This window comes from Peromyscus eremicus, chromosome 4 (genome assembly GCF_949786415.1).
Source record: "Peromyscus eremicus chromosome 4, PerEre_H2_v1, whole genome shotgun sequence".
NCBI lineage: Eukaryota > Metazoa > Chordata > Mammalia > Rodentia > Cricetidae > Peromyscus > Peromyscus eremicus.
Window position 1 is genome coordinate 104,806,609 of NC_081419.1, and position 12,834 is coordinate 104,819,442.

At 40.0% G+C, this 12,834-nt stretch overlaps 1 protein-coding gene across 2 annotated transcripts in view; it reads left to right on the forward strand.

The window, feature by feature from the left end:
• The window catches only part of Atrn (attractin), a 149,644-nt gene that overhangs the window by 28,994 nt on the left and 107,816 nt on the right, over positions 1-12,834 (forward strand). For both annotated transcript variants that reach the window (XM_059261444.1, XM_059261445.1), the window contains exons 4-6: positions 4,292-4,420; positions 5,489-5,694; positions 6,801-6,969. In XM_059261444.1, coding sequence (XP_059117427.1) covers positions 4,292-4,420; positions 5,489-5,694; positions 6,801-6,969 — 504 coding nt within the window. The remainder of the gene's footprint in view (positions 1-4,291; positions 4,421-5,488; positions 5,695-6,800; positions 6,970-12,834) is intronic.

Sequence of the window (12,834 nt, forward strand, 5' to 3'; positions counted from 1 at the left end):
TTGTGAAGTCAGGTTGTGCCTCAGATGTGTTCAGAAATTCCATGTTAGCTTGGGACAGTTATGCTGAGTTTCAGGTTTATGAGGAAAATACTTTTAGTTCTGTGATTTTTCAAAAATGGTTCTAGGGCCAGAGAGATGGCTCACTTGAAAAAGCATGAAGACTCATGAACCCGCTAGTACCTGCCTGTATCCTCAGTACTTGGAGGAGATAGATGAACAGGTAGAATCCTGAAGTTCATTGGCTGGCTAGTCTACCTGAGTTAATGAACTTCAGATTTGAGACATCCTGTCTCAAAAAACAAAAACAAAAACAAAACGGAGCTGGGGAGATGGCTCCATGGTTAAGAGCACTGACTGCCCTTCCAGAGGCTCTACAATTGAGTCCCAGCACTCACATGATGGTTCACAACCACCTGTAATTCCAGTTCCGCGGATCCAGTGTTCTCTTCTGGCCTCTGCAGGCATTAAGCACACACATTCATGCAGGCAAAACACCACTACACATAAAATAATAATAAAAAAGTAAGGTGGATAGTGATAGAAGACAGACACTCAACATCTATCTCTGACCTCTACACATATGTCCACATAAGTGCATGGGTATCTGCACTAACAAGTATATACAGCACACTAAAAAAAAAAGTTCTAAACATTGGTGTTCTTAAATGTCCACCCTGTGACCTGTGGACCTTATATAACTGGGACACAACACAGAATCATAAACTTACTTAAAACATTATGAGATTTGTGTGTGTGTGTGTGTGTGTGTGTGTGTGTGTGTGTGTGTGTGTGTTTAGGATAATGTTCAGGATAGCCTCTTAACCTAGCCTCTCCTTTTATGTGGGTTCCAGGAATCAAAAGCAGTTCATCAGGCTTTATAAGACAACTGCTTTATCCACTGAGTCATCCCACCAACCTTATAAATACACAGCCCTTCATTATTTCAAGGGAGTCTGCTGCAAATGGAGTGTCACAATCTAAAAATCTGAAACTCCCCATATCCATAACTTTTTGAGTGTTTACATGATGCCACAAATGGAAGATGTCACACCATGAGACCTTATTTCTTAAGCAAAATTATTAAAGATATTGCATAAATTACTTTTAGGCTATGTGTATGAGGCATATGAAATGTAAAATTTTCTGTTTAGGCATAGAAATATCCTGGAGATATTTTATTCTGTGTATATACTATACACATATTCCCAAACATGAAAACTCTGAAATTTGAAACCTGTCTGGTCTAACACTTCTGAATAAGGAATACTCACCTTCCGTTCATGAAGCCAGTGAAAGCACAAGGAAAGGCTGTATCGGTTTGCTTCCTGTTGCTGTGATAAAACACCATGGCCAAGCCGACTTCTAGAAGAGTTTATTTGAGCTATGGCTCCAGAGGAAAAGTCCTTTCTGGCAGGGAGGCATGGAAGCAAGCAGCAAGCAGGGCCACTGGAGCGGAGTGCTGAGAGCTCACCACGGTATCATAAGCACAGAGCAGAGTGCTCACTGGAATATGTGACGCGTTTTACTCTAAAAGCATGCCCCACGTGACGGGCCTCACCTCCAAACCAGGGACCAAGTGTTCACATGCCTGACACTGGGTGACATTTCTTATTTAAACCACCAAAATGGCTACTAGTGTCCTCTAAATGTCTGATCAAAAGTCACCTCACCTCTTTCCAGCCCCCTCTCTCTTTCTAAAGCAGCACTGTCTGTTCATTTCCTCTGCTGTTGCCTTTGTTGAGTTACCTCTGAGTAGTATTGTGAATACATGCACCCTTGTGTGGTACTCTGTAATAGGCTTGTTTCTCTGAATTCCATGAGGACAAAGACATTGTCTTGTTCACTTGTTGAATTCCTGGTACCTAGAACAATGCCTCAAGTGTGTTAAGTATTTAGTATTTTATAAAAGATTGTTTTTATTTTAATTTACAAATGTTTTGTCTGCATGTATGCATGTAAGTGCACCACATTCTTGCCTGGTGCCTGCAGAGGCCAAGAAGAGGGCAAATTCCCTAGAACTGGAGTTACAAGCAGTAGATGCTGGGAACTGAACCCAGGTGTTCTGCAAGTGCTCCTAACCACTGAGCCTTCTTTCCAACCCAAGCACTTAGTGTTTATTAATTGATACGCAGTAGAAAACGTGTCTGTGTTCTGTAATCCCTTGTGTACTGTCAGAATCTTAGTGTTCCTATGTTTTATCTTCAGATAAATTTTAACGAGGACTGGAGAGGTGGCTTGGTTGTTATAGTGCTTATCACACAAACCTGAAGATCTGGCTTTAAATCTCCAGTGCGCACATAAAAGCCAGGTGTGGTTTGTGAGCCTGCTGATTGCAGTGTTGAGGAGGCAGAGACACGAGAATGCCTGGGGCTTGCTGGCCAGCCAGTCTAGCCAATCAGTGAGCTCAGTTAGATCTACCTCAAAAAATGAGGTGGGCCATGTCGTGGCACATGCATGTAATTCCAGCACTCAAGAGGCAGGGCAGGTGGCTCTCTTGAGAATTCAGGCCAGCTAGTACTACATAGTGAAACTCTGTCTCCAAAAGAAAAGGTAGGGAGTGATTGAAGACACCTGACAGCGACATCTGGCCTCTACATGCATACTCACCTATGTACCCCCCCCACAGGTACAGCTAACATGCATACACACATGTGTTCACATACAAATTAAATGAAAAAGCCATCCTCTTCTCATTTTCATTCCCTGATCATGTGCTCTTCTGGTCACTTTATGTGCATTCGCCCAGGTTCTCATAGCTAGACAGGTACACTAGGCCAGTTTGCCGTGTGCTTCCCTGCCCTACCTGTTTGTCCTCACGAACTCCTTGTGAGTCCTGCAGCCCTACAGATTTGTTTTGACTCATTTAATCAACTCCTAGGAATGAGCAATTAGGTGACTTTTAACCTGTTGTCATCTGAATAGTGCTGTAGTAAGATTTGTTGTTTTTCTGTGTATATAAGGAAGTATTTCTTTCACAAAGAGAATTACTAGGTCAGTCAATGAGCTTTTAAGATGGTTATAGCCCTGAAGTAGGAATTTACCTGGTGTAACCTTCAGAAAAGTGAGGGGACTAGGGATTGAGTGTGTGAAAGGGAGAGAGTAATAGGGGATAAGTTGTTTATTCATTGGGTAGAGTTGTATGTGTGGGGCAAATTACATGGCCTTTGGTATTGACTGAATATGGTTGGTGGCAGTGGTTGTAGTAAATTGATACTGGAGCAAAAAAGGTAGGAGCAATTAAACATGAAAATTGATTAACCTTGCGAGTACATCATTTATTAAACTAGCAAGACCAATATCTTCCTTGCTCTTGGTAATGTGAGGTGGGGATGGACACTTTCATTCTGTATTGAGATTTCAAGTTATCATACACATATACATATTTCCATGGAACTCACTATGTAGATCATGCTAGTCTCAAACTCACAGAGATCTCTGTGTCTGCCTCCTGAGTACTGGGATTGAAGGTGTGTGCCACCATTCCCAGCCTTCAAGTTAGCATATATCTTTTGGAAAACAAGTTGGTATAGCATTATGGGCCAAATATCTTAAAAATGGTAGTCACTTATTCGGTAATTCTTTACTTCACGTGAATTTACTGCTACCCAATACTTTGAATATTATTTACTGGGCTCTTATTGAGATTCTAGGGAGAGCTTTTGGAGCCTTCAGAGACAGAAATGCTTGTTGTTTATTATTTATAAAGTGGAACATAAAATATATGTTACCAATTGAGCAAAGAAAATGCATCTGAAAGTTAATAGTATAAGGATTATAGATTCAGTTCACTTTTCTATTTGTATTTTATATAAAACATTTATTTATAAAATATACTTATTAAGACATAACATGATACATATTACTAAATAAATAAAATATATAAAATATTTTCTCTTTCAACAGTACATATTTGGCAATTATCAATTCATAATTTGTTATTTATGTGATTGTAGAGACTTGAGAGTATCATAAAAAGTTTTATTTCAACAACAACAAAAAACCAAAGTCATTGGTTTCGAATCATTTTAGGAGCTGGGCATGGTAGTGCACGCCTGTAATCCCAGCACTCGAGGTAGAGGCAGGTGGGTTTGTGAGTTTGAGGCCAGCTAGAGGTACATTTGACTCTGGAGCAGCAGGAGCAGCAAGATCAGACAGACAGCAACAGCAGAATAAAGAAGTGTAGCAGACTCAGGGCTGGTCCTCAGCAGATCCACAGCTGACTAGACGGACTGAAAACTGCAGAGAAAATTCTGTTGAAATGGCTGTGATTTGGTCTATGTTTGCATTTCAGTGGCCTCATCGTTCCTGAAGGAGACGGCAATGAGACAGCCCCGGAGGTGACTGTCACTTCAGGTTATGCACTGCTGCATTTTTTCAGCGATGCTGCTTATAATCTGACTGGATTTAATATCACTTACAAGTAAGAGTTTTAGATTTAATACTTACAATAGTATTCAAAGGCTTTTAATCATGCTAGTACATTGGCGGGCTTACAGCAAGTCAGGCACCTTGCTAAATATTAATACGGACTTTCTTATTTAAAATTCTTTTAAGTATTCAGTGAGAGGTAGGCAGTGTTTTTCTTCTCGTTGTATAATTAAGGAAAGAGGAGCTAAAAGATTAAACAAATGTCAGCCCCAGTGGTTGGGACCATAGTTTCAAGATCTTGTCTCTGAGCAATCTCCTGGAAGAGAGGGGCATTCTTCCTACTGCTGGAAGAAAATGTCAGGGGTTTTGCTACGTGAATTTAACAAAGACTAGTAGTGTCTCAGTAATAATCAGTAGTAGGAGAAATCTTTATTTTTAAACTGTTATGACAGAGCACTAATGCAGTTCTTTAAAAAGTCTGAATTGTGTCATCTCAGTGTATCAATACTTTTATCTTAAGTCATGTTATGAGACACAGTTAAACTCATCATGAAGTTAACTGCTCTTCTCCATCTGAAATGAGTTGATTAAAGTTACTAAAGATCTTTAACTATATCACTGGACACTAATCTTAAATTCTATGAATTCTCAGAGACTTTACAGAGACTGTGTACCATGAATATATTGGCAGTTTATTGGATCCCTTTCCTTCCGCCATTTCCTAGCATGAACTTGGCACTTTTGTAGAACTCATTACTAATGAGCTACCAGGAAGAGTAGGATCCTGGTTCACAACCTAGAGCCAAGTCTGAGTGATTATGCACAAATCTTTCTTGTTTTGTAATTTCTCTAACTTTCTGAGTTATTTATTCTTACCTCCTTTGTATGCGAATCCAGCAGGGTTGATTTGATTTCATTACTTGAACCTTGGGCTCTCGCTACACAGAGCTCAGTGAGCACAACACAGAGCTCAGTGAGCACACACGGGCTAACTGGTAAGTCCTGTAGTTACACTTGTGAATGAACTGAAGACAGTCAGACCCTTAAACTGTGTAGGAGGAGGTTCTGAGTACAATTGAAGTGTCCCTCTTATTGACTTAGTTTTCTCCTGTCTTTGTAGTTTTGACATGTGTCCGAATAATTGCTCAGGCCGAGGAGAGTGTAAGAGCAGTAACAGCAGCAATACTGTTGAGTGTCAATGTTCTGAAAACTGGAAAGGGGAATCGTGTGACATTCCTCATTGTACAGACAACTGTGGCTTTCCTCACCGAGGCATCTGTAATGCAAGTGACGTCAGAGGGTGCTCCTGCTACCCCAACTGGCAGGGTAGGAGCTGCCTTTTCACTGTCCTTCCAGTAACAGAAAGTTCTAGTTTAGTGAACTGTAAGGGAGCCTATTTTAGCAGCTGTATATTTAATGTTTATCATGTATCAGATGGCACATAAGCGTTCATCTCCCTTTATCCAGATTCTTTAAATTTTATACTCATGTGGTTGTTGTTGATATCCTTAGAATTATGGAAAGGTTTGACATGTCCTTTGCAACTCATTCATGAAAATTAGGGAACATGGTCTCATGTTAGAGGGGCAGAGAACCAGGCTGAGAGATAGGCAAGAGCTAGTCTCTTTCATCAATTCAGCTCCTGAATTTACCAGAAGATAGATTTGGCTCTGTCATTATATTTTAACCATAAAGTCTTCTCCAATTGAATTGATAACCCCTTGGTCTGCCCTTTCCCCTAAGAGCTGCTTAAGCAAGATTTGTACCAAAAGTTTTAACCTGAATATTGCCAAGTCATCAGAAAGTGTGTGATATTAAATTTTATTAGGGAGTAATTGTTTTTGGTCAGCATCTTGAGTAAATTGAAAACACCTGCTGGGTAGTGGTGGTACATGCCTTTAATCCCAGCAGTTGGGGGGCAGAGGCAGGCAGATCTCTGTGAGTTCGAGGCCAGCCTGGGCTACAGAGTGAGTTCCAGGACAACTAGGACAGTTACACAGAGAACCCTGTCTTGAAAAAAACAGAAACAACCAAACAAACAAAAAACCACCAGTTAGGTGCTGAAGAGATGGCTTATTGGTTAAGAGCACTGGCTGCTCTTCAGAGGACCCAGGTTTGATTCCCAGCACCCGCATAATAGTTCACAACATCTGTAACTCTAGTTCCCAGGGATCCAATGCCTTTTTCTTGCCTCAGTGGACACCTGTCAGGCAAGTGGTACATAGACATACATGCAGGTAAAACACCTATACATGTAAAAAATTTAAAGCCCCAAAAGTTAAAGATGTGTGATACTTAAAAGCTATTCTTTAATTTTACTCTTTGCATTTAGATTAGAACTTAGAATACTATAAACTTTCAGGCTGCCTTTTGTGAAACCTTTTTTTTTTTTTTTTTTTTTTTTGTTCCTTTTGTTTGTTTGTTTTAATTAGGTCCTGGATGTTCAATTCCTGTGCCAGCTAACCAGTCTTTCTGGATTCGAGAAGACTATTCTGATTTAAAGCTCCCCAGAGCCTCTCATAAAGCTGTGGTCAATGGGAATATAATGTGGGTTGTTGGCGGATATATGTTCAACCACTCGGATTACAGCATGGTTTTAGCGTAAGTGACTTTATAATTTACACTTTTTATTTATTATTACTGTGTGTATATATGATGGGGGTGGTAGTGAAAGTGGTGTGTCATGGTGTGCACATGGCGACCAAAAGACAACTTGGTGGAGCTGATTTTCTCCTTCATCTTTACATGAGTTTGGGGGCTTTAGGGCAGGTTGCCAGACTTGTAACGCTTCACCCTCTGAGCCATCTCACCAGTTCTATGAATGCTTTAAGCACTTTCAAGAAGCTTAGGTTTCCACTCTGAAAACTATGCCATAAAAATAATAAAAAAGACAAGAAATTATAAGTAATTACTAAGGAAAATCTCTGTTTAAACTCCACTAGTAGTCTTCTAAACTTTTATATTATATATAAATTCTTAAAAAGGAAAAATGTTAAAAAACATTTACAATTGGAGCTGGCTTGTAGTTTCAGAGGTCTAGTCCGTTATCATCATGGCAGGAAGCGTGACTAAATGCAGGCAGACATGGTGCTGGAGAGGTAGCTGAGAATTCTACATCTGGATCCACAGGCAGTAGGAAGAAAATGCAACACCAGGAACGGCTTGAGCATCCGAGACCTCCAAGCCACCCCCAGTCTCACACTTCCTCCAACAAGGCCACACCTACTCCAACAAGGCCACACTTCCCAGTAGTGCCACTCCTTCTGAGCCTGTGGGACCATTTTCATTCAGACCACCACAGTTGATGCTTTAAAATTGAGAGCTCTAAAGAATTCATGTCATAATAAGAGTAATTTATCTTTAAAGATACTTTCTCTGTTTTTTTGCTTTAGGTATATAGTGGTTATATAAATAGAGGTTACTTAATATTTTAATATTAATAATTTTCATATGTCAGATGATTTCAGTTTACAGTTTATGAGTATAAACCGCCTTTGTGTAATAATTTCCAGGGTTTGAAGTCTGTTTGTGTTTATTTGAAGGTAGAATATACATTATCATATTAGAGTTAGCTATGGAGAATAGACTTCAAGAAGAGATTTATAAATACTGCCCCATGCAGATTTTATAGCCTGGAAATTTTTCTATGTATTTTCTATTAGTGCCCACCGGGCTGTGGTGGTGCATGCTTTAATCCCAGCACTCAGGAGGCAGAGGCAGGCGAATCTCTGTGAGTTCGAGGCCAGTCTGGGCTACAGAGCGAGAATCCAGGACAGGCACCAAAACTACACAGAGAAACCCTGTCTTGAAACTCCCCCCTCAAAAAAAAAAAAAAAAAAAAAAAAAAACCAAACCCTCAAAGCCCACTCCCAGTGACACAACTCCTCCAACGAGGCCACACTTCCCAATCCTTCCTAAAACATTTCAATCAATTAAGGACCAAGTGTTCAAATTCATGAACCTGTTGGGGCCATTTTCAATCAAACCACCACATACAGTTTTGAACCACCCCAGATATAGTCATTAAAACACACAAAGTAATTTAGGACAGTGAAATCAAACCTTATAAAATTGATGAAAACTTTAACATTCCAAAACAAGTTAAATGATAAGAAAGTGATGTGCGGCATGACACACATCACTAGACAAACTCAGAAATGAAATGATCAAAGTTAACAACTCTAAAAATAATTTCAGAATTGAAGACAAATGTCGAAGGAGACACATCTATAAACACAATAGATATTGCTTTGGAAAAGGAATATTAAAATAGGAATCTTTTAAATCATACAGAAAGAATTTAAATATCCTTTTTTACATGTATGTATTAATTTTGTGGGTATGTGTGTGAGAACTCATGTTCCATAGCACTTGTGTGGGGTCAGAAAATGACTTGAGGTGCCATTCTCTGCCTTCACCCTGGAGCTCAGACTCTCAGGGCCACACCCAGGTCATCAGACTTGGCAGCAAAGTGCTTTTTTTTACCCTCTGAGCCATCTTTCTGGCCTTAGACATTTTTTAAATTGATAACTATAGTTACAAATCTTGAACACTGTATGTAAAACCAACAAGAGAAACTAAACAGTAGCAAAAAAAAAAAAAAAAGGCTATGTACTCCTGAGCACAATGAACGACATGGCAGTGAGTCCTAAGGCTTTTCTTTTTACCTGTGTATCTTACGCTTACTGTGGAGGACACTGGCAGTTTGGAAATAATGATAGATACAGGGGGAAAAGCCCTAAGGAAACCACGTGGGATATAGCCCAGTGGGAGGGCTCTTGCCTTGTACATACAAGGCCTGCGGTTATATAGCTAGCATCTCAAAAGAATAAAACATTTAAAGCAAGGTCTTCCAGAAAAGCTTGTGCTGTCTCTTTAGTCCAAAGATTTAGAAAGACAAATTTCTTTCTTTTTTTTTTTTTTTTTTTTTTTTTTTGTTTTTCGAGACAGGGTTTCTCTGTGTAGCTTTGCGTCTCTCCTGGAACTCACTCGGTAGCCCAGGCTGGCCTCGAACTCACAGAGATCCACCTGGCTCTGCCTCCCGAGTGCTGGGATTAAAGGCGTGCGCCACCACCGCCTGGCGAAAGACAAAATTTTAATAGTAATGTCTCTGTGCCAGCCAGATACCACAAAAATCTAGCCCTAGCCTCACTTGTGCCAGTAAAGTCTCCGTGGAGAGCCTAGATGTCTATTTGTGCCAGGATATAGTGATACCCCAGCTATTAGGGTTAGTACCAGAGACACCAAAGAGGGAGACAAGACTTTCAGCTCCACCACGGAGAAATAAAGCTTCCACCATACAATGCCAGAAGAGACCGTGTGGGGAACTTGGACTTCTACCCTCTACTGACCTTCTCCATCCCAGTGGAGTGATGTCAGAGAAGGCTTGCCATAACAGAAGATAGAGAGTCTCACAGCATGATCTACAATACCATATACAGTCTCAGCCAATACAATCTCAATTTGAATGAGAAAAGAGCAGTTAAAGAGACAGTGACATTGGGGTCACTCACATTAGAATTACCTGACAAGGAATTTAAAAGCAGCTGTCTTAAAAATGATAATGAGCAGCTGCACATATACAAAACAAATGAAAGAATAGAAAGTCTCACCAAAAAAATAGAGAACGCAAAATAAAAATAAAAAAAATTTAAAAAAAAATAGAGAACATACAGACTATCAGAGGCCAGATTAAAGGCACTTCTTGACCCACAGGCCTGATGACCTAGGACCAACATGGATGGAAGAAAGAACGGACTCCTGAAGGTTGTTTTCTGACCTTCATCTTTGTGCCTTGGCAAGTACATGCCCTTGCCCCAAATAAATAAATGTAATAATAATAATAATAATAATAAAAGAATATTAAGTTGAGGGCCTGGAAAGATGGTTGAGCTGTTAAGAGCACTTAATCCTGCTAACAGCCACCTGAGACTTCAGTTCTAGAGTATCTGGCACCCTCTTGTGGCCTCTATGGACACTGCATGGATGTGGTACACAGACAAATGCCGCAAAACTCCTGTATACATAACATAAAAATGAAGGTTAAAGAAAACCAATTACAACTTGAGGACACTTCATTTTTCCAGCACCAAATCAGCCTCTTTGTGTTGTTGGTTGTTTTTACTCTTTACTCTTTTGGCTTTTTGCTCCTTGGGATCCCGCCACACAGCTCTCAAATAAATCACACACATGGAGGCTTATTCTTTCTTATGAATGCCCGGCCTTAGCTTGGCTTGTTTCTAGTCAGCTTTTCTTAACTTAATTATCCCATCTACCTTTTGCCTTTGGGATTTTACCTTTCTCTGTTTCTGTATCTTTTCTTTCCTTTTTATTCCATGTCTGGCTGTGTGGCTGGGTGACAGGCCCCTTCTTTTCTCGCTCCTTCCTCTTTGCTTCCCAGATTTCTCCTTTATTCTCTCTGCCTACCAGCCCTGCCTATCTTTTTTCTGCCCTGCTATTGGCTGTTCAGCTCTTTATTAGAACAACCAGGTGTTTTGACAGGCACAGTAACACAGCTTCACAGAGTTAAATGAAACAAAAGAATGTAACACATCTTTGCATCATTAAACAAATGTTCCACAGCATAAACAAATGCAACACATCTTAAAATAATATTCCACATCTTTGGAATCCTTCCAGTTCATGAGAAACACCAATTCTCCATTGCTCTCTGTGGCACCAAGTGTTGATTGAGGATCAAGATCTGGGGCAAAGCCTCTTAGTTTGTCAACAGCATCTTTTCTCCTTTGGTTTGCTATCATCAGGGTCACTGTCACATAGAGATTTCCCTTTGTATCATCCTGTCCTTTGCCAGCGTTTTGAAAATTAGGAAATGCTTCAGTGAACTCTGGACTCTCAGTTTTCTTCAGGTTCCCAAGTATGACTGACGTCTATAAATTCCTTTGCCTTCTGGAAACCCCCTGCCCTCCTATCATTACACGTAATTCAGGCCCTGCCTCTTCAGCTTTTTCACTCTTTCTGTTCTTTTTCTTCTCCAGGCTTGGCAGTATACTTTAATTTGGGGGCGTATTTTTTAAAACTGAAAACTTGAGATGTTCACTGCTCCAGACATGGGGCCTGCATCTCTGGGCTGTGCACCTCAGCTCAGCCTTGTCCCTTCTTGGTCTTGCTCTTGTAAAAAGATTTGTTTTTATTTTTATGTTTGTGAGTGTTTGCCTGCATGTATGTCTGTGAGCCAGGTCTTCTTGTTTTAATTGGAGTTTTTCTCTACTTGGGCAGGTCTTTGAGATTGTTTTTTTATCTGTAAAGTGAAGAATGGTAAGATGAAGACTAGGCTACTTAATACAAAGGATCCCTTTTCTCACTTGATCTTACTAGCCTTATACCCAAAATATAAAACAACCAAAAGTGTGAAGATTAGAAGAAACCTATACTACATTTATTTTATATTATCCTCGTAAAAGAATTTGCAAACTTATTTCCTGTTTCCTATGTTGGTAAATCCATACATGTATTTTAGAATAAAGCAAGTTTTCCCTAAATGACTAAAAATCACTTCCTTAAATCACTTTGAAAATAATAATACTAAATCTTCCTGTTAGATATTTCTCTAAATATTCATGTGTATGTGTCTCTGTAAGTGAACGCTGTGTGTGTGCAGGTGCCTTTAGAGGTCAGTAGAGGGTGCTGGATGCACCTGAGGTAGAGTTACCAGCAGTTGCAACATAGGTGCTGGGAACTGAACTTGGTCCTGTAGAAAAGCAGCAAGCACTCTAAACCCCAGACATCTCTCCAGTCCGTGCCAGATGATGCCTTCAGTTCACAGAGGTTGTCTTTAGCTCCTCAAGTCTATCTATGCCCAGTTTTCACAGTTCTCACCCATGTATATGTCTATGTCATGAAGCCACAAGAAGAGGCTTGACTGAGTCTTTCCAACAGTATGAATCACAGAAATGATACCCTGTCATCTTTGCTTCCTATTGGTCATTAATTCTGTTTATACTCATGTATTATACATGGATGTAAACACCAGGAGACAGAGAGGTGGGGAATGTCATGGGTACTCAAGTACCTGATGTTGTGGTATATCATCAGGTCTTAGTGGCATGATCTTTAAAATCTGCCCTAAATCTAGAGCTGAGGGTGGTGGCATGTGCTTGTCATTGGTCCCAGAACTCAGGTTGCAGAGGCAGGAAGATTGTGATTTTGAGGCCAGGATAGGTACATATAGAGATCCTGTCTCAAAAATAAACAAACATACAAATAAAAACCTGACTACCCTCACCACTAGTGCTGCTTCCATCAAAAGAAAAGGTAAAATTAAGCTTGTGAAAATGATTTTTCTTTCTGTTGTTGACACTAGATATTTGTAAGAGCTATGTGTGTCATTTGTGTGATTTTACTCTAGCCCTGTCATCATTTTCCTTGCGTGTGTGTGTGTGTGTGTGTGTGTGTGTGTGTGTGTGTTCTCATGTGGAAGCCAGAAGTCATTGTTGAGTGTCTTCC